This window comes from Astyanax mexicanus, chromosome 18 (genome assembly GCF_023375975.1).
Source record: "Astyanax mexicanus isolate ESR-SI-001 chromosome 18, AstMex3_surface, whole genome shotgun sequence".
NCBI classification, from domain to species: domain Eukaryota; kingdom Metazoa; phylum Chordata; class Actinopteri; order Characiformes; family Acestrorhamphidae; genus Astyanax; species Astyanax mexicanus.
This window is the reverse complement of record NC_064425.1, coordinates 6,176,066-6,199,835: the sequence shown is the minus strand read 5'-3', so window position 1 is coordinate 6,199,835 and position 23,770 is coordinate 6,176,066. Positions and strand designations below refer to the sequence as shown.

Sequence of the window (23,770 nt, the reverse complement as noted above, 5' to 3'; positions counted from 1 at the left end):
CTCTTCCTCCAGACTCTGCTCCCTTGATTTACTTTAAATGAAATGTAAAATTTACTGATGATCAGTGATGGTTTGGAGAGACATGTCATCTGCTGGTGTTTAACATTGTTTAATAATGCAACAATATACATACTATTTTAAATAACATTATGCACAATATCAAGACCAGTAAAATGTAAAAAAAAAATATTGTGACAGGCTTACCTGTGATACTTAGAGAAGAAAACCATATATGAAGACCATATATGGCAAATATGACACTTTAAAAGCCATTTTTTTACTTGTGTCTTTATTTATGCACAGTTAGATGGATGTATACACAGTATACAAAAAAAGGAAACCAGTAATAAAATAAGTGCCTTTTGCTGCGTTTACATCAAAAATGAACAAACAAATTCTTAAAACGACTCCAACAACAGCAATAGCAGATGTACAGGCATTGTCTACACATACTAGACACAATACATCTTCTCATATACAGCAGGGAACAGATCTAGAACACACTCAGGGATGTTGTTAAATTGCCTCGTATGGAAGAACATGGTGATTCAGCATGGTGGCAGTCATCGCTTTTGCAGCTACTGTGTGCTAACATACAGTATGGGGTCATACAGCTATCTAATTAACTAACTAATTAACTAATTAAAAAAACACAGGGTCGGCATATTTGATGATGAAATGCCTTAATGTTAGCACAAATTACAAGCCAGTGGTACTGTAAATCTAAAAATCTGAAATATAGCACAAAAATTGACTTCTATTTAATTGGATTTCTACTTACGAATACTTAAAAAGAAGAATAAATATGAACTTTTTGTCCTGTTACATTTTTTTCTGTACAATGTTAAGTTTAAGACGTACAGGGATTGGACAATGAAACTGAAACACCTGGTTTTAGAGCACAATAATTTATTGTGGTGACGGACAGTTCTGGTGGAAACAGGAGAGTTGAGGTGCACATTGAATTCTGCCGTGATTTGATCAGCCGTGGTTTTATGTTTTTTGGATACAATCGGGGTTAGCACCCGAACATCCCTTTCAGACAGCTTCCTCTTACAGCGTCCACAGTTAATCCTGTTGGATGTGGTTGGTCCTTCTTGGTGGTATGCTGACATTACCCTGGATACCGTGGCTCTTGATGCATCACGAAGACTTGCTGTCTTGGTCACAGATGCTCCAGCAAGACGTGCACCAACAATTTGTCCTCTTTTGAACTCTGGTATGTCATCCATAATGCTGTGTGCATTGTAATATTTAGAGCAGAACTGTGCTCTTACCCTGCTAATTGAACCTTTACACTCTGCTCTTACTGGTGCAATGTGCAATTAATGAAGATTGACCACCAGGCTGCTCCAATTTAGCCATGAAACCTCCCACAATAAAATGACAGGTGTTTCAGTTATATTGTCCAACCCCTGTATGTAGATGTTTAAGGGTTTTTTATTTTTTTTTTTTGCATTGACTTCACCAACACTAGTATTGAAATCAACATACAATGAAGATTTGCAGTACAGGTTTTACTGCCACTGTTTCACTGTTTTTTCCCACACAAGTATGAGAATATTTTGTGATTTTTGTGAATATTTTTAAGTCGTTAGGGGGTGAATACATGGTGGTTAATCACAATTACATAAGATGTTTGGCTCGAGCTCTAGCCTAGTGGGCGCCACTGAGGATTAAAGTTATTATCTCAGTTTCCTCCAAGAGGCAAGAATAATATCACCTCTGTTAATCTAATTTTAATGGACTGACTGAGCTGGTGCTGCTCGTCTCCACATCAACATCCACAACACACTTTTTTTATAAAAACAAAATGCTTTAAAATGCTCAAGATTCTGTAGCACCAGGATGTGTATTAAAAATTACAGTAAACTTTCATGTATAATTTACAATGATTGGAATTGCTCTAAAACATGTGTAACAATGTATAATAAAAACATGATAATTTACACATAAACATGTATAACTATATATCCCATGTATACTTAAAGTTACCTTAAGTACCTTTTAAAAAGCTTTCATAGTGCAAGAGCCACACAGCCCTACAGTGTATCACAAAAGTGAGTACAATCCTCACATTTCTGCAGATAAAAATAAAAAAAGTAGTCTGTGTGCAGCTTAGTTTATATAACAGTGTAAATCTGTTCTTCCCTCAAAATAACTCAATATACAGCCAATAATGTCTAAACCACCAGCAACAAAAGTGAGTCTACCACTTAGTGAAAGTTCCTAAAGTATCAATATTTTGTGTGGTCACCATTATTTTCCAGAAATGCTGGAAAATAGATTTTACCTGAGCTTCACAGGTTGCCACTGGAATGTTTTTCCACTCCTCCATGACGAACATCACAGAGCTGGAGGATATTCGAGACTTCATGTAGTGCAACAATTGGTCTTTTAAGATCCTCAGAGTTCTTTGAGAGAGAGTTCTTTGCTATGAGGTGCCATATTGGAACTCTCAGTGAGCAGTATGAGAGAGTGTGAGAGCTGTGCTACCAAATTTAACACACCTGCTCCCTGTGCACACCTGAGACCTACAGTAGTAACACTAACGAGTCACATGACATTTTGGAGGGAAAATGACAAGCAGTGATCAATTTGGCTATTTAGGGGTGTGGTCTATTAGGGGTGTACTCTGTACACTTTTGTTGCCGGTGGTTTAGAGATTAATGGCTGTATATTGAGTTATTTTGAGGGAAAAATACATTTACACTGTTATATTAGCTATTAGCTTGATTGTGTCAAAGCTTCATTTTGTCAGTGTTTTCCCATGAAAATATTTATACTTTAGATACTTTAATATCTGCAGAAATGTAAAGCGTGTACTCAGTTTTGTGATACAATGTATATCATTCAATGAATATAATTTTCTTCTCATAAATTTTCTGGTATTTGTGTTAATTTGAAGAGGTGGTTGGTGTGGCGCAGTGGATAACACCACTGCATGCCAGTGAGCTACCACATCATGTGGGAGACTGGGGTTCAATTCCTGTTCTGGGTGACTATACTGCTCTACACCAATAAGAGACCTTGGGCAAGACTCCTAACACTACATTGGCCCACTTCTGTAGCAGGAATAACCTTGTAAGTCACTCTTGATAAGAGCGTCAGCTAAATGCCGTAAATGTAATCTGATAAATGTTCTTTTATCTACCCAAAAATACACTATGATGTGTATAATAATAATAACAAGGCCTTTTTTCTTATTTTATCTCAGATTTGTAATGATCTTCTGCTGTAGTTCAGTGTTTTTTTGAGGTAGGCTGTGTGTGACTTCAACTTATCACATACTGTATACACTACTGTGCAGAGAATGAGTCAGAGAGCATCCTTCATTTAGTTCAGTTTCAGTCAAAAATGATTCTGGACCCTATGTTACACCTTGCGCGAGGCACTCTTCACAATGCTCATTGCTAGCAACGGTGCTTCTAAATATATCTACACCAGGTGTGGCGTTTAGGTTCATTTCTGGCGTATTGCTATCTTGCCAACAAAAAACACAGCTGTACCATTGACTAAATACAACCTAGACAAACAATAACAGTCAGACATTCATTGTTATCTTTGCTGGGAATTGTCAACAGCCATGTGCACCCTGCTTGTAATGCACATAAGGACATGCAGCAGTGCACAAACCCATAACGCATGCTAGTTGGCAGCTATGCAAACTTTTACATCATTAGTAAACGAAAAAAAAAATGAACAAGCATCAACCAGCAGGTCAGTTTCCTTTGCTGAGAAGCGTAGGACACATCCAGGCAGCTGCGCCTTTTTTACCTTTTGCATGTTTCAAGTCGTGTAAGGTGTACTTTTCCCGTTGTTACGAAAGCAAAGACACATAGACATGCCCTCAATCAAGGTGCATGGTGCATGATGGACAGCTCGCCTACAGATGGCTAAAACAGGGTCCTAAGAGTTAATCCTTTGTTAGGAGATATTAGAAAGATTTTACAGAAATCAGACAGAAAAAACCCAGTTGCATAAAGAGAAATATGAAAATATGGAAAACCCACAAAAAACAGATGTTTTTATAAATTATATTGTAAAGGATACAATGAAATTGGAAGCCTTTCACTGTTTTATACTACTATCCCTGCAAAGACAAATACTGTTTATTCATTCTAAAATCACACTGTTCTGCTGGATTTTCTCTTAAGTTTTTATGGACATATCACTTTCCGATAGACCCTGCTAATGGCGCTGATATTAGAGCTACTGCGAACATGGAGATATCAGAATGGCAAACTCAGTCTTTGTCTGCTCATTAATGCATTGTTAAACCAAATAATCATAAAATTAGACCTGAAGAGAGCTGGCAACCTAAAAGAGAGAGCTACAGAACAGAGCCTTCACCACAATGCACATTTTAAAAGTACTCTTCCACCTACTTGGTGCAATTACACATTCTCAACCGAGAGATCCATAAATTGCTAAATCTAACGATCTGTCACTTGAAATAAATGAAGGATAGTCTCTGACTTTTGCACAGTACTGTATAACACCAAATGTTGTACCTCTTGTGCCTTTTCAAATACATCTATCTCCAGTCTCAATCATCACTTTGCTCCTGTTGCAAAGAGGCACCATGAGACACTTAAGTAACAACAAAGGAAAGTAAATCCGGAACACGTTTCTTTCAGCTGGAAAGAAGTGGTCCCACAGAATGACTGTAACCTACAGCCCTAACAAGTCCTAACGAGTCTCTAGCAGGTCTGAAACATGCAGAAATCTAGCTCCTGGGGCTTCCTCTCTCCAGAGCATTGATCTCTGGGTAGGTGCAGTCCTGAATGAGTGATGCAGCGTAGAGGTCGTCTCTTGAAGCCTTTCCCACAGCTTTTCGAGCAGGAAGACCACTCACCTACGCTCCACATGGGGCAGGGATCACCACACACCCGGATGATAGTGGGCTTCTGACTGCTATCACAGTGTGTGGAAGCCTTTCCGTTAGAGTCCAGACACTGGACAAGTCTTTTCTGGACTCCTTTCCCACAGCTCACAGAGCACCTCTCCCAATCACTGGTCTCCCACTTACAGGAGGGCTTCTGATAGGCTGGCTTCTTCAGCTCCACCTTATTAGAGTCTTCGAGGATGCTGTTCTGGGCATGTTTTTTCTCCTCCTTCTTTAAGATGTTCTCCTCCTTCTTGTCTTTGGCCAGGTAGTAGGAGTAACGCACACGAGGAGGAGTCATTTTACCCACAGACAGCACCTCCACCGTCAGGGGCTCCTGCAGAGGTCTTGTGGCCTGCAGCGTCTCAACAGCTGAGGAGGTTCCGCTGTAGCGCAGCAGACTGCCCTTCACGATGATGTCTTTCTCTACAGCAGATACCACATAGTTCCCATTAAGGAGATATCTGCCATGAGTGTTTTTAATGGCTAAATAGTTGTCATCATTGACCAAACCCCGGTAGCCGCGTTGCCTGACGTCCACGTTTGAGGCTCCGACTGGCAGGGTGATCACAAAGTTATATCCGTGTCTGAAAAAAAAAAAACAACAGCCCCCAAGTCAGGTTTAACGCGGTTTACTTTAAGGCAGGAGTTTCAAACCCAAAATATTACCTGGTGGCCACAAGCCAGGCAGTATGCTGCAACGGGGGCCAAAGCTGTCAAAATTAGTCGATTTGTCAGTTTTTGAAGTAAATCTACTCTATATGTGAAGTCTTTTCCACTATGAGGTTATTAACGAAATAACACTGAAAGTAAAAAAAAAAACATTGAGAGTTTATAAAACTAACTAAAACAAACTGAAATTACAGATAGAATACCCGTCGTTTTCGTGTATGTTTGTTTATTTTTATGTGCTGTTACCACTCAAGCTAGCGGCCCGTCAATTATACAAAACTTAAAAAATGTGAAATACACAGATCTATAAAGCTATATGGTAGTGTTTGTTTCTTTTGACCAGGGCACATTTATTAAAATATATAAAATATATATATTTTTTTTATCAAATTAGTTTTTATATATATATATTTTTATTCCCATCTTCTTTATAACAGTTTATAATTTTTAATAGTATCATTACTAATCATTTTACTTTACTTTTACTATTATTATCTTTTTCTTCATAAGATATAAATACTTCACTTTTTATGTGTAAATGATTTATTGTCTTTTTAAAATGTTCTATTTTTTTTATTTTTACGTATATATTTTATTAACCTATTTTTAATGTCAGTTTAAAATTTGTATTTCTTTTATTTATTTATTTATTTATTTATTTTTTACTATTTTGTTTCTAATTTCTTGTTAAATTATTTAAATCCCTTTTAAACTGATTGGTTGATTGATTGATTGATTGATTGAATGATTGATTGATAGATACTCGGGTTTCAAGCAGCACAAGGTGTATTTTTCGCGCCCTCGTGATACCAAAGACACGGGAAACACCCCTATATCCAGTGGCGCAAAGCGCAACGAACTAGTGCGCTATAGATCGCTAAAATAGGGCCGTTAGAGTGGAACTTACATGGGTTTGGTGAAGACTCCCGAGAGCTTTCTGCAGTTCTGGTTGTCTCCTCCACACACTCCACACTTATCAAACTTTAGGTTGGAGCTCAGCCTGCCGTCACACCCAGCCTTGATACACTTCCCCTGAACACAGAGCGCGGAGGTGTCCGGGGAACAGAGTGTTCCATCCACAACCTGTTTACACAGATACAACACTATTGTCACTACCGTCGGCCTCTCAGCTCTAACGGCTAATGGATTTACACCTAACAAAGTCCACTGCTGGCAAAATGATTACACAGCAAAGGTGCTAAACTATACAACATTTTCTAAACATACCACAGCAGCTACTGAAGCACACAGCAGGAGGGTAGAGGCGATTTCACAGAGGCAGACTGTGAGAGCTTTATTCTGTAAGTGGTTTATTCTGAGATGTAAGATTGATACACTACAGCTGTGTATGATCACAACAACCACTTCTGAGCAACCCTGCTGGCCCTCAATCTACACATTTATATCTGATAAAGATAGACGCCAGCAGTTAATAAGCAGAGGCACTCATTTCCTCTCAGAATCATCAGTGTAATTTACATTATTCTGGACAAAACAAGCAGAGATAGTGATTTTCCACACCTTTGGAGCGAGTACGTAAAAGTATCCCGTGCCGTTGGCCCTGCAGATGAGCTTGCATCTATCTTTCGGGGAAACTCCGGAGTATTTAGGCACCCAGACCACAGAGGAGCCGAGTCTGTTGGTGTTGAGGTTGAAGCCGTTGTAGGCCTCGCACTGCTCCTCACGGAAGCTTTTTCCTGCAACAACAGTTAAACATTAGCACAACAACATTAGCACACTGTCTAGCCCAAAGTCTTGGTCTCATTTTAAGGTGGACCAGCTGAGTCTACTGCCTCCATCTGAGGTAATGTTAATTAGAAACGTTTGTTCCATGTATTACTAAAGGGTATGTTTTAGAAAATATATAATGAATAAATGTCAGTCCTGATGTTGTCAGTCTGCCTGCCATGAACTCTAATAAACACACTCCCAGCATGCAGACTCCAACTCCCAGCATGCAGTGACACCAGACCTTCCAATCTCTGCTGATCACGTGACGCTATGGCATTCAAACTCACGGAGCTTCTGATTGCCCACACCTGGTCCTGTTATTATATATACCCCTCGTTTTCAGTAGCTCCTCGACTGGTATTAGCTCTTCTATCTAGTGTTTTTTTGTCTATTGCACTTCTGTTACATATTCGTTTTTGTGTTTTTGACTACTCTTTTGCCTTATCTTTAGTACCGTGCGTTTACCGTTGCTTACCCTTATTTTTGTATTAGGCTACTCTTTTTGCCTAGCCCTTCTCTCTGAATTTCTGGACTTTCTCTGGATTTATCTGTGTATATGCCATTTTGCCTGCCCTCTCTCTGGTATGTTGTTTACTCTTCCTGCCATTTTGCTGCTGACCCTGGCTGACAATAATGAATGATAATGAATCTACAATCCATTATCAACTATTTATTTTTGTTTTTTCCATTTTCCTCTGTTTTTTATATTCTATTTTTATATAATGAAAAAAAAAACGTAATATTAAAAGCCTTCGTCTTGACTTGAACTATTAAAAGCTTGGTTTTGAAACTGAACTACGTACATCAGGTCCACTGATGAAAGCTGGTTCTGGATGAAAGCCCTCCAGTACGAGTAAGCTAATCTAAAAAATCTAAAAATAGAGAAGGTTTACCTGAACTTTTACATGGATCCAGATTGCAGGATCGGTATTTCACACGCAGGCCTTGGCAGTATTTCCCTCCGTTTTCTGGAACCGGATTGTTGCAGAGTCTCTTAGCCAGCTGAACTCCTCCCCCACATGTTCGAGAGCAAGACCCATATGCCCCCCATTTACCCCACCGGCCATCTACCTGTGAAAAACACAATGTTCAGAACCAACACAAGCTGCATACATCCTGAAATATAGAGATTAAAACTGTTTACATATTAATTCATTCATCTTCTTATCTGCTTCCTGCTGCCAGAGTCAGGGGGAGTACCCAGAATCACAGGGTGCAGGACAAGAATACCCCCTGTATAGGGTGCCAGTCCATCACAGGCATCCACATTATTTTACACACATTATTTTTACATTTTGTTGTCGTCCAATGAAAAACAAGAATCTCAATTTTTGTTGATTTTTAGTTTACTACAATTTGAACATACAAACTATCCCTTACACTGTATCAAAATTTCTTGAAAGTGGATCAATAGAAATTCGCCAAAATGACCAAAAGGTAACTAATTTTACATACATTTATATTTTTCTCCTGTAAAATTGCTATTTTGGAGATACATGTATTTTATTGGATAATGACGATTGTCATCCGCAGCACAGTCCCTTCCATTTCATATAAACACTGTGTAACAATACATTTGTCAAGATTTACTCTGAATGAACTCACTATTACACACATAGAGGATTGTTAACCTTTAAAGAATTTTATCCACATTTTATGCAGTTTTCTTTAATGTATGTGGGCTTTTTTTTGCCATGTCTTCAGTGCTGTCTGATTTAATAACATGGTTTAAACACCAGTCAAATGTTTAGACACACCCCTTCTGATTTAATGAGAAAGCTATTTTCTTTATTTTTAGACCACTTCAGTTTTTGAATCAGTTTCTCTGATTTTGGTATTTATAGGTATATGTTGATATATGATTAAAATGAACATTGTTGTTTTGTTGAATGAGAAATGGCTGAAATAACAAAGAAGATTTCAGAGCTTTCAGAGATCAAATAATGCAAAGAAAACAAGTTCATATTCATAAAGTTTTAGAAAAAGAATTAAAAAATCAATATTTGGTGAAATAACCCTGGTTTTTAATTACAGTTTTCATGCATCATGTTCTCCTCCACCAGTCTTACACACTGCTTTTGGATAACTTTATGCTGCTTTACTCCTGGTGCAAAAATTCAAGCAGTTCAGTTTGGTTTGATGGCTTGTGATCATCCATCTTCCTCTTGATTATAATCCAGTGGTTTTCAATTTGGTAAAATCAAAGAAACTCATAATTTTTAAGTGGTCTCTTATATTTTGTTTCAGAGCTGTATGTTTTATACTTAAGATTCTTCTGAGTATGAACAATCAACCTCTTCTTTGCCAGCAGATCTATCAAACTATCATAAGATAACAGGATGCTGTAAAACGAATAAAAGAAGAATGAATGCTTGTCTAAACTAAACTATGTTCTGTGGTCCATGAAAGACTGGTCTTGGATCTGAAGTCTATTATCTGCTGTAGCATGAAAAATGATGAGCATTTATTTGAAAGATGATAGCCAGGAGGACACATTAAGTGCACATTTTCTTGCACGTTGTGTGTGATCTCACCTTGGCATTAGTGGTGTTGTTCTTATCTGTGCACGCCCCTCTGTAACATATCCTGTTGTTGCCACAGCTGGTGCCGTCAGCCCAGGGGAAATGACGAGTCTGGCACACCAGCTGCCCCCTTGCTTGCCCCGTGCACCACAGTTTGGCACAGGCCTGCATGTAGGGGCACGGCTTGGATCCGGAGCCGAAGGCCAGCTCACACTGCCGGCTGAGGCTGTAGGAGAGTCCTGGAGGATTCTCAGGTAGAGCAAGCAGCTTCTGCGGCTGGTCCAGAAGACAGTCACCTAATGGAGGAAGAAGACCAGTAATATGTTATGCAATATTATAAAGCAATAGAATAGAAATACTATTGCCCTATTAATAATGAATAGCGCTACACTGCTATACCAATAAGATCAATATTAGTGCTACACTGCTAAATCAACAGTTACTTTAGGCACGTTACTTTGAAAAAGTAATTAGTTATAGTTACTAGTTACTTCTCCAAAAAAGTAACTTCACTATAAAAGTAACTAGTTACCAGTAAAAGTAACTATTGCGTTACTTTTGTTATTTTCCCCTTTAAAAAAAATGAAGAAAACAAAATAAATTATGTAATTACTATTATTATTAGAAAATATTGACAAAAATATAATCTAACGAATAAAAAAAAATAAGGAACGAGAAACTCCACAGGACCAAAGAAAATTACTAAGACTTGTATTGTATTGAAAAAAAACCCGGAAAAACCAAATATGCATCTGTGGATAGAAATTAAACAAACCAAACCACACTCAAAGGAAAAATGTACATAAAAACAAAACAAAAGAATGGGCAAAAACAACAATCCATTAAAAAACTAATTTAAAACAATCACAGGCTTTCTGCGCATAATAATAAAAGTTTTGGTTAGTTTCAGTTTCAAATCATGAAAACAGCTCACCAAAACATCAACCTATCCTTTATATTTGACAATATTTGATTAACTTATACACTCTAAAAAACAGAGGTACGATATGAGTACTTTTTTGTACTTAAAGGTACACTCTTCATAATTGTACCCTCAAAGGTACAATATTGGTATTTACAGGGTCAGATTTGTTCCTTCTGAAGTACAAAGTAATTTCTAACAGCAATAAGTACAAATTTGTACCATTTAACCAGCCAAAAGGTACATTCAGTATTCTGCATCACTGTACTAATAAACAATATCTATTTAAATTGCACATTTTATATTTTAAAGCCAGACAATTTTGGATCATCAAGTTTTTGAGCCATATTTAGATAATGATAATGTTTATCATTTTTATAATCTTTACTGGCACAAAAAACATGGGTACAAAAAAGGACTTTCACTGAAAGGTACTTTTTTGTACCTCAATATAAGGTACAGCCCCAGCGACAAGCTTTGTACTCTTTTGGGTACAAATCTGTACTTACTTTCCTTAGAGTGTAGGTCCTTACTTATTTTTATTTAACTGAACTGAGTTTTATATTATTTATAGCCTCGGCTGAATTCAGTTCTGCGCTGTGAAAGAGAGAGAGAGAGCGAGAGAGAGAGAGAGAGGCGCAGCGCATTTTGTCTGATTTCTCTTGATTAATTATCAGTACATTTGTTGGCTTTAGTGAGTTTAATAACATGAATTTAACTACACTTGTCCGACCTTATTTATTAAAAGTTTTTTTTTTTTTTTAAAGAGAGATGCCTGCGACATTTTAAAGCGCTGGACGAGATTTTAATTAATGAATTAATATATTTAATATTTTAATAAATTTGCCCTGGTGATAAGAAACGAATGCTAACATATAGCTTTATATTTCTGTGTATTTAAAATGTTTAAAATTTTATATAATTGAAGGACAGCACCAGACGCCGACAATGTGCTTTATTTTTCAGATATAAAAGTGAAATTCAGTTAAATAATAGCCAAGTTAAATAAAATACATTTATATTTAGTCAAAGTTCTTTTCTCTTTTAATTTTCCATATCAAAAACTCCAGTATTTGAGTGAGAATAAGCATCTGTTGAAATTCTTAAACAGCAGAATGCCTGTCTGCTATATTAAGTTACAGTTATTAAGTCTGTGTACTAAACATAAATATAAATCCTTATAACTGACAGAAATAAATATAACTAATAATAATTTATAGTTACTGTGCAGATTTTTAAGTATATTTTATTTTTATTGTTGATTGATGAAGGCTCTGGGTGAGCTTTATTTTTCTGTGGTAAAGAAGTGATGGTATGGGGTATTTTGGAGCGCTGGGTAATCGATCGCTCAAAGCTTTTTTCCGCCGCCAAGATAGAAACACGCCAGAAATTTACCTGAACACACATCATTACCAGACCACCACGTCCATTAGCGTTAATATATTCCAAAAGTTCATTGCTATTTTTAGGACCCGTGCGCAAGGCATAAAATAGACTGTTGACGGGGTGTACGTGTAAAATAAGTTAATTCAGCTGCTAAAGTAACATGCAGTAACGGGGCGTTGAAATTGTTATGGCGTTATAGTGACGGTGAGAGTAATTAGTTAAAAACCTAACGCCGTTACTCCCATCACTGTATATCAATAATTAAGATTGGTAAGGATGGTGTGCTGCTACCATGTGGGAGACTGTGGTTCAATTCCAGGTCTAGGTAGCTAAACTGTGCTACACCAATATGATCTTTGGGCAAGACTCTTATATCTACATTGATCATTCCTCTGTAATACGAATAAACTTGTAAGTCGCTTTGGATAAGATTAACAACTAAATGCTGTAAAAAAAAAAGTCCTATTATTAAGAGCAAAACACTGCTAACCGAATCACTTTATCTCCAGCTACCAGCCACTTAACCCCATGCTTAGAAGGCCTTAACTATGGTAAAACCTCTGTAGCCCACAGCTTTGAGATGTTAATTGTTATACAGCACATTTACTCAAAAGATACATGTTTATAGTAGAGTTAATTTAATAATGTATAATTCTGGACTGATATAATAAGCTTTTTAGTGTATTGTACCCTGATTACAAGCATTTATGTGCTCTTATTTGGAGTGCTGTTAACTTGCAGTCTCTGATGAACTTATCCTGTGCAACAGAGGAAACTCTTGCTCTTCCTTTCCTGGGGTGGTCCTAATGAGATCCAGTTTCATCGTAATGTTTTTGATGGTCTTTGCAGTGACTACACTTGAGAATACTTTCAAAGTTCTTGAAAGTTTTCGGATTGACCGACTTTCATTTCTTAAAGTATTTTTTTTCTCTTTACTTAGTTGAGTATTTCTTGCCATAATATTAGGATAAGAACATTACTCAAAATAGAGCTATTCACTGTATACCTGTAACTCTACCTCTTCACTACTTTACAACTGAAGCTCTCAAACACATTAAGAGACAAGAAATTCAAGTAAATAACTCTTGACGAGTTCAGCTGAACTGTTAACTTCCAGGTGACGCTACCTAATAAAGCTGACTGAGAAAATCCAGCCAAGATGTGCTGCTTAAATCTAAAATATAAAACATATTCTGGTTTGTTTAACACATTTGTTAGTCACTAAATAATTCACTTTTTTAAACATTTTAAAATAATGAAAAAATGCTGAATTTAAGGTGTGTCCAAACTTTTGACTGGCTTCTGCGTTTGAAATAAGAATTTTCGGTAGCACTTTAAAATTAGGTTCTCTTATAAAGAGTTTATAAAGGGTTTATAAAGGGTTTATAAATGAGTTTATCAATGGCTATTAACTAGGTTGTAAAATCATTAATAAGCAGGTAATACATCAATAGAGAGGGCAACAGGCAACACTTTCCTGGATGATTTTCTTACTTTGTCTTTTCCATTAGTAAGCATTAACATATCTAATAAAATAATATATTAAAAATCTGTTTAATATCATTAAACTACTATAATATATTAGTATTACATTATGATTACTGGATTAATCAAACATCTGGGTAGTTACATTATTAAAGTTGTTAACATGTATGTTAATGCTGACTGCTTGTTGTAACTGCTTATTAGTGATTTAAAAGGGTTTACAACATGATTAAAGGGTCTCATTCTGCTAAAATCATTTTTTTTGTTCTTTGTGAAATACAGTAGGTTGCTCTGAGTTGTTTATGATGCTGCGTATTAAACTGTTTCTCAGCCACCCTTGTCTGCAGTAGCTAGTAAAAGTAAAGCCTCAGAAATACGAGTTGATCAGAGAGATGTTAGGTGTCTATATCAACCAGTGAGTTTATGGCCTCGCCCACTTCGGCTCACGACCGCCCACAGCTACAGCATTAGGAGCTATAGCTAAGGAGGAGTTTACAGCTCTGTTTATTCTGTTTACAACTCTGTTTACAGTTATATTTGCATGTATGAATATTCATGAGAAAGAGCTAAAACCTGTCTTTCTTTAGATATCTCTAATTCAGTGATCTAAAGCAGGGATAAATACAAGCACCAGAGCACCGAGCTCACATGACATTAATTCCTAGTAGAGACCATAACTAGACTGTTTAAATAATCATGAGTAGACTCATTTGTAAACCATTTATAAACCCTTTATAAAGGAGCCTTTTTGAAAGAGGTACCAAATTTTCTCTCACAATACAACTTGTACTGGCAGCAGGAAGTGTCTACTCCATAGCAATTTAGAGGAGTAACTAAACCTCAGCCACACGTAACTTTAACACTACTTTGCTACATTAAGGTGATCAAACGCTTTCTTTTTTTTAGCTTTGTTATGAATACAGATGCCACCATGCAGAACTCAGTCCATTCATGATGTCCTCTGCTCTGAGCAGCATGCTGATGATGCCAGATTACATTGTGTGGTCTCTTTCTTTCTCTCTTTCTTTCTTTCAGGGCGAGGGTGGGAGGAGGTGTGTTGTGACAGTTGGCGTGTTATCACAGGGCTGTGATCCTGTATGACAGGAATAATGGAGGCAGGGTGTCTGGACTAACCGTGGCCGCTGTCCAGGAAGTCCGTGACGATGGCAGCGCTGCAGACAGACCAGGGGCTGCTGCGGTCGATCTGGATGAGGGTGGGTGACATCATGTGGTTGTCCTTCAGTTTCCCAAACACCTCCTCACAGGCCTTCACATTGTCATGAGGCATATTGAGGACGTGACCTGAAGGAATACAGGAAAAAGCACAGAATTTATAACTTTAGATCATTTGTTCGGTGTCTAATCTAATCCCTTTAGATTGTCTGCACATGAATAGTGAAAGTTTTAGAGCACTTTTTCATCATACTGAAACTTTTGGAGCGGCCTAGTGAAAGTCTGATTGAGATGCTGTGGATGATCTTAAATAGGATGTTTATATCGTCTTAATCATAAAGAAATCACATCAAATGGACCAATGGACCCTAATGATCCAGTTCTACACAGCGATCATCGAGTCCATTCTCACCTCATCTATAACCATCTGGTTTGGTTCCTCCACCTCACAAGAACAAGCCAAACTCCAGAGCATCATCAGGTCAGCAGACAGGATTATTGGTTGTAACCTGCCAACACTTCAGGAGATCTACTCCAGCAGCGTTGGACCATCAAAACCAGCACAACCGGACACGCTAACAGCTTCTTCCCCAGAGCTGTAGCACTTCCTAACCACAGTGGACACCTCTGAGTCTCCAACCTCACTCACTGAACTGAACTGACCGGATTCACAGTTCGCTCACTTGCACTTGCGCTTCTGCTGCACAGATATTCTTCTGTAATGAAAACATCATCTGCAACTTTCTTTAAACAATATTTATCATAAACCTACCTCTAGAATTTTGAATGCAATAATATACATACATGTGCAGTTCTGATCCGGTCGGGATTAGTTTCTTAGGGGGGTGTCTGTGAAAAATATTTCACACTTCTACTCAGTGATAAAACTCTTGAATCTGGACTGCAATTTTTGGCTTTTTTCTCGGTCACATGACATTGCATTCAGTAGCTCCTTCATTTCATTTTCAGTTTTTATGTGGATCTCCGTGGAAACACGAGGTGACGAAACTCAGAGATGTGGATCCGGATGGGACTAAAATTACTGGAGGATCACAGAGTTTAGAGAAAAACAGTAGATAATTCAGCCTGTAATTTTCTCAGAGGACGTCTGAGAAAAACACGTACATGTTCACTCCGGCCGTGAATAGAATCACAGAGGACCCCCATAAAAGAGAAAATTACCCCAGGACCCCTTGAGAAACTAATCCCATCCAGATAGGCCTCTAGTCTGATATATTACAGTTTGTTTGATAATTTATAAAAAGTTCTTATGATAAAAAAGCAAAAACAAAACAAAAGAAATCTATAAAGGTTTATTTATATGGGTATGGAGTTCATATCCAGCATATAACACATTTTATTTGCTACCATGGTGCTTCCCAGTGTGTTTGTGCTTTACCATCTGTTTCTCTTTAATTTTTTGCTTCGATTAGAGAACGATCTAAAGCTCTTCGTAGGTTGATAGCAGCTGTCATCACTTTCATCATCAATAACAAGCTCCTGACAGAGCAGGCTTTGTAGCCAATGAGACTCGGTTTGAGTGACAGTGATCCAATGGGATCAAAGCAGCAGAAAAAAAAGAGTGCATGAAAGAGAACAGAACTGATTCAATACGACCACCAACCTAACTGACTGTAAATAAACAGCTCCACGTTTAGGGGCTCTGAGAACTCTGAGGAGTTTAGAGAGAACAGAATATAGGATCGTGATGAGAGTTCATAATGAGTTTATAACTACAGCTGACATACTGTACGAATAGGAGCCAGGAGATGAAACTGCAAGGAACACATAATACACAGTGTCATACTACTGCTAGATATTACATCCTCAACTTATTGAACAATATACAACAGTTAGTTCCGACCCTGCAATGTGATTGGCTGAGAGGCGTTTTATGAGTGCCGTTATCAGCGGGTAATGCACTGTAACCTCTCCAAGCTCTCCATGTATTACACCACTTACAGGTAACCTAGCAACAATGCAGCACTTACAAGCCAAACAGCGCAGCTACAAACAGAGCAGCAATGGAACTAATTTAACTCGCGGACTGTATAATTTATAACCAAACAGATTCTTTTTTCTCTTCCTTTAACTCAAAATCATTCAATAAACACCGATATTGGAACTGTGGTATAATCTCAATAAAACACTCAAGGTTTGTGCTATTGGCACTGCTGTGCTGCAGTCATAGGCATTTGACCTTATGTCCCAATCATCTTTAATTATTATACCTATTATTATTATTATTATTATTATTATTATTATTAGTCCAACATTTGCATTACAGTCCATAACTAAACCTGTAATATTAATACATTTATTTTCTTATTGCACCACCCTGTAATGTTCCAATAATGAATTAGATGCTTGTGTAGCATAGTGTGGAGTCACAACTCACCAGAGGTGGAAAGTAATGAATTACATTTACTCAAGTTACTGTAATTGAGTAGATTTTATGAGTAATTTGTAATTTTTAAAGTAGTTTTTAAAATAGGTCATTTTACTTTTACTCAAGTACATTTTGACACAAGTAATTTACTTCACTACATTGGAAAACTCCCAATTACTGAGTAAAAAATAAAAAGCTGGGGGAAAAAAACAATTGTCTGATTTTTAAAAAATTGGCTCGAATGCTCGCACGTGGAATAACGAGGCAATAACGTCCTCATGCAATACAAAATGTGCCCCACCGGACAGAGCTGACAGCTTTCAAAACTTCCACATCAAACCTGAGGAAGGATGTGGTCTAAGTACTTTTATCATTAAATGTAAGTATCAGTTAAAGCATAGCAATGGCAAGTTAAAAAATAATAATGACCTGTAAAACTATAAAATTACAGTTTATAGTCACATATATGACCATCACTTTTTAACAGTAAAGAAAAAAAAGGATCATAGAAACCTATGCCACTTGTTTTATGGGCTGGTCTGAACAAATGCTGCCAGAAAGGTCCAAAATATTTTGTGGAATAAAAGTTCATTAAAAATAATTTAATTTATGATTTGTTTTTACTTTTTTACATCAAATAATTAAAAGTAACTATGTAACTTTTACTCAAAGTAAATTTTAAATGAAATACTTTTTACTTTTACTCCAGTAGATTTTTAGATGGGTACTTTTACTTTTACTTAAGTAGAATTTTAGCAAAGTAAAAGTACTTTTACTTCATTACTATTTTTCAGTACTTTTTTCACCTCTGCAACTCACTCAGTGCATAAAAAATGTTAGAGGTTTTATCAGTGGTAGCCAGCACTCCTCCCTTAATGTAATTTATGAGAAGTCTGTTGTTGGATTAGCCAAGCGAATCATTTTTGATCCAGATCATGTTCTTTTCCCAGAGTATCAGCCTCTCCCTTCAGGAAGGAGATTTAAAGTGCCAAGGTGTAGATTAAACAGGAACAAGATTTTTTTTTTTTTTAAATAAATCATGTCCCCATAATCGAAAACACTTTCAAATGTAGCTTGTACAATTGTGTCCCATGATGCGAAGATCAGGCAGGTTCTATTACGATAATAATAAAAACTAGTCTTACCTTTAAGCCTGTTTTCTAACCAAATGCCCAAGTACTTGTAAGATTAGACACATTCATTTTTTTATCTCCTCTCATCATCCTCAGCCATATAAACACCCAAGTGGTTCCTCACAGAGCTCATGCTTACCTAGCTCGTGTGCTGTGGTAAAGGCTGAGGGCAGGCCGTCGTCCTCAATGACTGAACAGCTTCTCTTAGGGTCACATATGGTCCCAACATCAGCCATGCCCAGAGTGTCACAGGTGTTAGCTCCACACAAGTCCTAGTTGAATGAGAAAACATTGGTTGTTGGTGGTTCATTTGGTAAGAAATGGTCTAATACATGGGAGATTTGGATAATTAGATAATTGAGCAATTAGATAATCGTATAATAATCATATTAGAAGTGTTACTTCACAGACTGTGTGTAAGCAGAACATGACATGCAAATAACATTAATCTACATTCTTGTTCTGTGGTGAATTTTATTGTCTGGACAAATAAGGAGAAGTGCAGGACTGCAATGACCAGCAAGGGTGGCCAAGAATGTCTATAAAGTGCTTTAGTTAAAACACAGATGGAAACATATAGGGAAACAATCCAGGCCACCTGTTGCCCCAATAAATTGAAGTGCGGAAAAGAAGAGCTGATACTATAATAGTTTTCAAAACCCTAAATTCAAATGAAATTGAAATTAGCCAGTCTACAAAAGGCTATATTGTCAGATTAACATCAAAATTATGTAAACAAAATCATCTACATGTTTGATTTAAATTGTGCATTAAGCTGTGTACCAATTGATTTTTGGTACTTTCTTTAGGGAAAATGTGTTTCTTTTGCTTTTCTATTTTACATTACAAAACTTTTACAGCTCTGGAAAAATGGGCACATACACATGATGAGTTCCTTTGATTTTAACAAATAAAAAAAACTCTGGAAAATAATCTAGAGGAAGATGGATGATCACAAGCCATCAAACCAAACTGAACTGCTTGAATTTTTTGCACCAAGAGTGGCATAAAGTTATCCAAAATCAGTATGTAAGACTGGTGGAGGAGAACATGCCAAGATGCATGAAAATTGTGATTTAAAAACAGGGTTATTCCAGGAAATATTGATTTCTGTACTCTTTTTCTAAAACTTTATGAATATGAGCTTGTTTTCTTTGCATGATTTGAGATCTAAAAGCTCATTTCGCATTTTCTGCAAATAAATGCTCTAAATAAGAATGTTTTTTTTAGAATTGGGAAGAAATGTTGTCTGTAGTTTAAAGAATAAAACAGTAATGTTCATTTTATTCAAACTTATACCTATAAATAGCAAAATCAGAGAAACTGAAGTGGTATCTTCATTTTTTTCCAGAGCTGTATATACAGTAAAACAACATAAAATATATATACAAATTTGCAGGCATCTTGAAAATGGGTGGAATTCTCCTTAAACTATCTTAAGAGGACAATCCCACATAAATGTCTGGGCTTACATATGTTTCCTGTAGGTGTGGCCCACATACAGTGGACTTGAACCCTTGACCTCTTGATTTATAGGTCCAACCACCTTGCTGACACCTAATAAAGTGCCACGCCCATCCGTGCCTTTATAATCACCAGCGTTATGCTGCAGTATGAAGAGGATGGTGCTGTCTTTCAGTAAAATCACATTGTGTAATCTCAATTCATATTTCTGATTATCAGATCACCAATATTATTTTATTGTCCAGATCAGGGGTCACCAACAATAGCTTTCTTTGTTGCTATTTTTTTTTAAATCACAGTTGCATTAGTGTAAATTTGAAAATGACAATTTGAAAATGTTTCATATTAGATTAGAGATAGCCCACAGTTGCTGTGGAGACCAGTTAGCGGGCACAGATCAGGTGAGGAGACGATTTACCCCTGACAACATGGCAGAAAAAAGAAAGATATATATTTTCACAATCAATGAGAGGAAAAGTGATTTTTTACAACTGTGAAAATTGAGACTGTGGCGACTGCAAAGAAGCACAATGTGGAGAGACATTTCGGGACGTGTCACACAAGCTACCATGCTAACTATATAATATAATATAATATAATATTTAATATTATACTAAAATATAATATAAAGTATAAAATGCAAATACTTTTTGTATATAAAGATATTTATAAAAGCAGTGTTGCATATTGATATTAATCTGTGTCTTCACATAGATGAATATCATTCATTATTAATAATAACATATAATTAAAGGTAAATTTAAACTGGTAGCCCTTCCCATTAATTGGTACCCAAGAAGTAGCTCTCAGTTCCAAATGGTTGGTGACCCCTGGTCCAGATGTTCACATGGTTAGGTGGTGGAAGCATTTTGACTCTATAGTGCACAGCTGTTTGCATCCTCACTAATACAAAATAATAAAAAGAAAAGCAGTAAACAGCTGGGAAGAGCCAATTTCCTGCAGTTTGAGGTTTAAGAATGGAGTCAACTCCCCTTTCTTACCTGCTTGGTAAATAATATAGCCGTGTCCCAGTACTCCGGGTGTTTGTCGTTGACCTTGTTGAGCTTCTTCTGCCAGCTGCAGAAGTTCCTCAGGGTCAGAGCTGCATTGCTCGAGACCTTGGGACCCTTTTCCAGCTCTGTGATCACCATGATCTTGACCACCACGATGTTGATGAAGTTGAAGATGCTGGGGTGCTTGTAGAGCTTGGCAGCCACTGACATGAGAGTTAGAAGGTAATGTTTGAGGTTGTCACCGTGGAACTTGGCCATGGAGTCATCAGCGACCACCAAGACCTCAACATACCTGGGGAGAGATGCGAACCTTTTAGACCTGGTCATGCTTCTGAGCATGGTTTCTGTCAGGTTCTTTGCAGTCAGGTGTTTGTATTTTTCCAGGGACTCTGCAATGCCATGCTCAGGGGTTGATGCCACGCCGCATCTGGAGGTTGAGTGATGGGGACTTCTGGTGGCGTGTATGATGTGAGTCTTTAGGCTAGAGGAGGAGGACCTTTGGGTCGTGTGGTTGCTGCTTCTGGGCTGGAACAGGTACTCCATCCCGTTGTAGGAGAAAGCTCCACGCATCCCTCCGCACAGACTGACAGCTGCATAGGAGGACGAGTCTGAGTTCACATCTCCAGAGTAGAAGCATCGTCTCAGCTCAGAGACTGATGGATGAGAAGATGCTGATGGATGAGAAGATGCTGATGCATGAGAAGCTGTGGGAGATGCATGGCTTGGATGACTTTCATAAGTGGCATCAGGCGCGAGAAAGCTGGAGTCTGGCAAGAGCTTCAGGTAAAAATCCTCATTAAAAGCGCTTATTTTCAAAACCGTGCCTCCCGAACTCGAGTCGCGTGCGCTGTCAAGTTGCACAATTTGACAGAAATCGATTTCCGTGCAGAAGTGTGAACGAAAACAGAGCAGGAGGTTCAAAATAAAACATGCAAACTGGGAAAACATGGACATTGTTGATCCTGCGGTGAGATATCCCGTCCAAAAGTGGAGCATTCAGAAGAAATAATAAAACATAAATAAAATAAAAGATGCGCCGCCCTTAACTTAATATAACAGCAGTGGTTTACATTCCGGTGAAAGTCCGCTCGTGCTCCATGCTGTCCGCGCGCTGCGCTGCGCTGCGAGAGTGCGCTCGCTTTCTCTGTTCACACTCATTCACTTTTGCGTCACATGTAAACATTGCGGATCTGAAGCGGAGCTGCTGGGAGGCGCAGGAGGAAGCTGAATGGACGCCGGCACGTTTTGGCCGCAGCCAATTAACGACCGCAAATCTGCCTTGATCCATGACCACGATGTAGTTTATATATTGTATCGCGCGCGTGCGCGTGTTTGGGTGTGTGTGTGTGTGTGAAAGAGAGAGATAGATAGATAGAGAGAGAGAGAGAGAGAGAGAGAGAGAGAGAGAGAGAAGAAAAACATAAAGATAAAGACCAACTATATACATAAAAAAATAACGAAAAAGTGTTGATAAAAAAAGCAGTGAAAAGTGCTTACACATAAAAAAATTATATAATACAAATACGATACAATAAAATACCCAAACAATTATGAATTTGAAATGCTGTGTAATCCCCATACACAGCAAAAATTCAACAGTTAAAATATCTTTTTCCCAGTGTTTATAAAGCTCCATACTCTTTGGAGTTATATCAACACCTTTAAAATAGTTAAACATTAAACAGCTTAGAGCCAGAGTTTCTTTTCCACTCACATTTGTACTTTTTAACTCCCTAAATTGTTACGCTACCACTGAAAAGAAGATTAATCAACTAATATGACTTTAGATTTTTATTGAATTATTGTTTAAGAAAGGTTAGCTTGTGTTTTAAGTTTCTAATACAGTGTATTTTTTCCCATCGCATGGGAACTTTCCCATCGCATGGAATCCTGCACTGCAGTTTTCAGTGCATTTTCAGCACTTTGTCACAATTTACAGTACAGAGGATGGTACCTTGCTCTTATAGCCTATACTTTAGCTAGGCAAACAACCATTATATAAAATAAAATGTAATACCCAATGAAAAGTAGCCCTGGTGGGCAAGACTACACACTGATGGTGGGTCAGAATTGTGAGGGCACACCCATTATGCAAATAATGGGTTTAATTGGGCTTAATTGGGTAAAGTTTAATTAAATCTCTGTGAAGTTGGGCAATATTTATTGGGTTTATTTGACTTAACTCCAACACTGGAATTTATTTATTTCTAAATTAGTTAAAATGACACTTTGAAAGTGAAAATCAACTCTCATCTCTTTAACTCTAAAATTTCAACTCACTGTGTTTTTTGCTAAGATGGCTGTGTTTTGCTGACATGGTTATGCACTATAGGCTACACATTAAAAACAGAGGTACGATATAAGTACTTTTTTGTACTTAAAATGTACCCTTTTCATAATTGTACCCTCAAATGTATAATATTGGACTTTACAGGGTCATATTTGTTTCCTCTGAAGTATAAATTCTTTCAGCAGGAAGTGCAGATTTGTACCATTTAACCAGCAACTAAAAGACATTCTGTATTTAGTATCGCTGTACTAATGAACAATATATATTTTATTATACTTTTTTCGTTTGAAAGCAAGACAATTTTGGATCACAAAAGTTCTTGACACATATTCAGTTGATGATAATGTTTATAATGTTTGTAATCTTTACTGGTACAAAATATTGTACCTCAATATAAGGTACAGCCCCGCGACAAAGTAAATCTGTACTTATAGTGTGAACTAAGTTCGGGAAAAAGTGAACTTTCCTGTGGAAAATATATTAAACCATCTAAACTGTCCCCCTCACAATACTTAAAAGCACGAATGCACATTTTCCATGTTCATTATCATGAAAAAACAGTATATATTTCCATTTCAAAAGGCATTTTGATGCCTTTTCTTTTTTGAAGAAAAAAAGAAGATAGACAAATGTTTTTTTACATCATTCCAGTTCAATAATGACTGAAAACAAACAGAAATGCCTTCAAATTACTAATATAAA

At 37.2% G+C, this 23,770-nt stretch overlaps 1 protein-coding gene across 1 annotated transcript; it reads right to left on the bottom strand.

The window, feature by feature from the left end:
- Positions 1-892: 892 nt before the first annotated feature.
- Positions 893-21,939, bottom strand: LOC103040343 (A disintegrin and metalloproteinase with thrombospondin motifs 15). Its single transcript, XM_022674383.2, has 8 exons — positions 20,767-21,939; positions 18,441-18,573; positions 14,741-14,908; positions 9,826-10,109; positions 8,185-8,362; positions 7,082-7,257; positions 6,468-6,643; positions 893-5,475 (listed from the first exon to the last, which is right to left on the bottom strand). Exons 1-8 carry the CDS (start codon positions 21,772-21,774, stop codon positions 4,704-4,706), a joined length of 2,895 nt encoding a protein of 964 aa, XP_022530104.2. The 5' UTR covers positions 21,775-21,939; the 3' UTR covers positions 893-4,703.
- Positions 21,940-23,770: the final 1,831 nt, after the last annotated feature.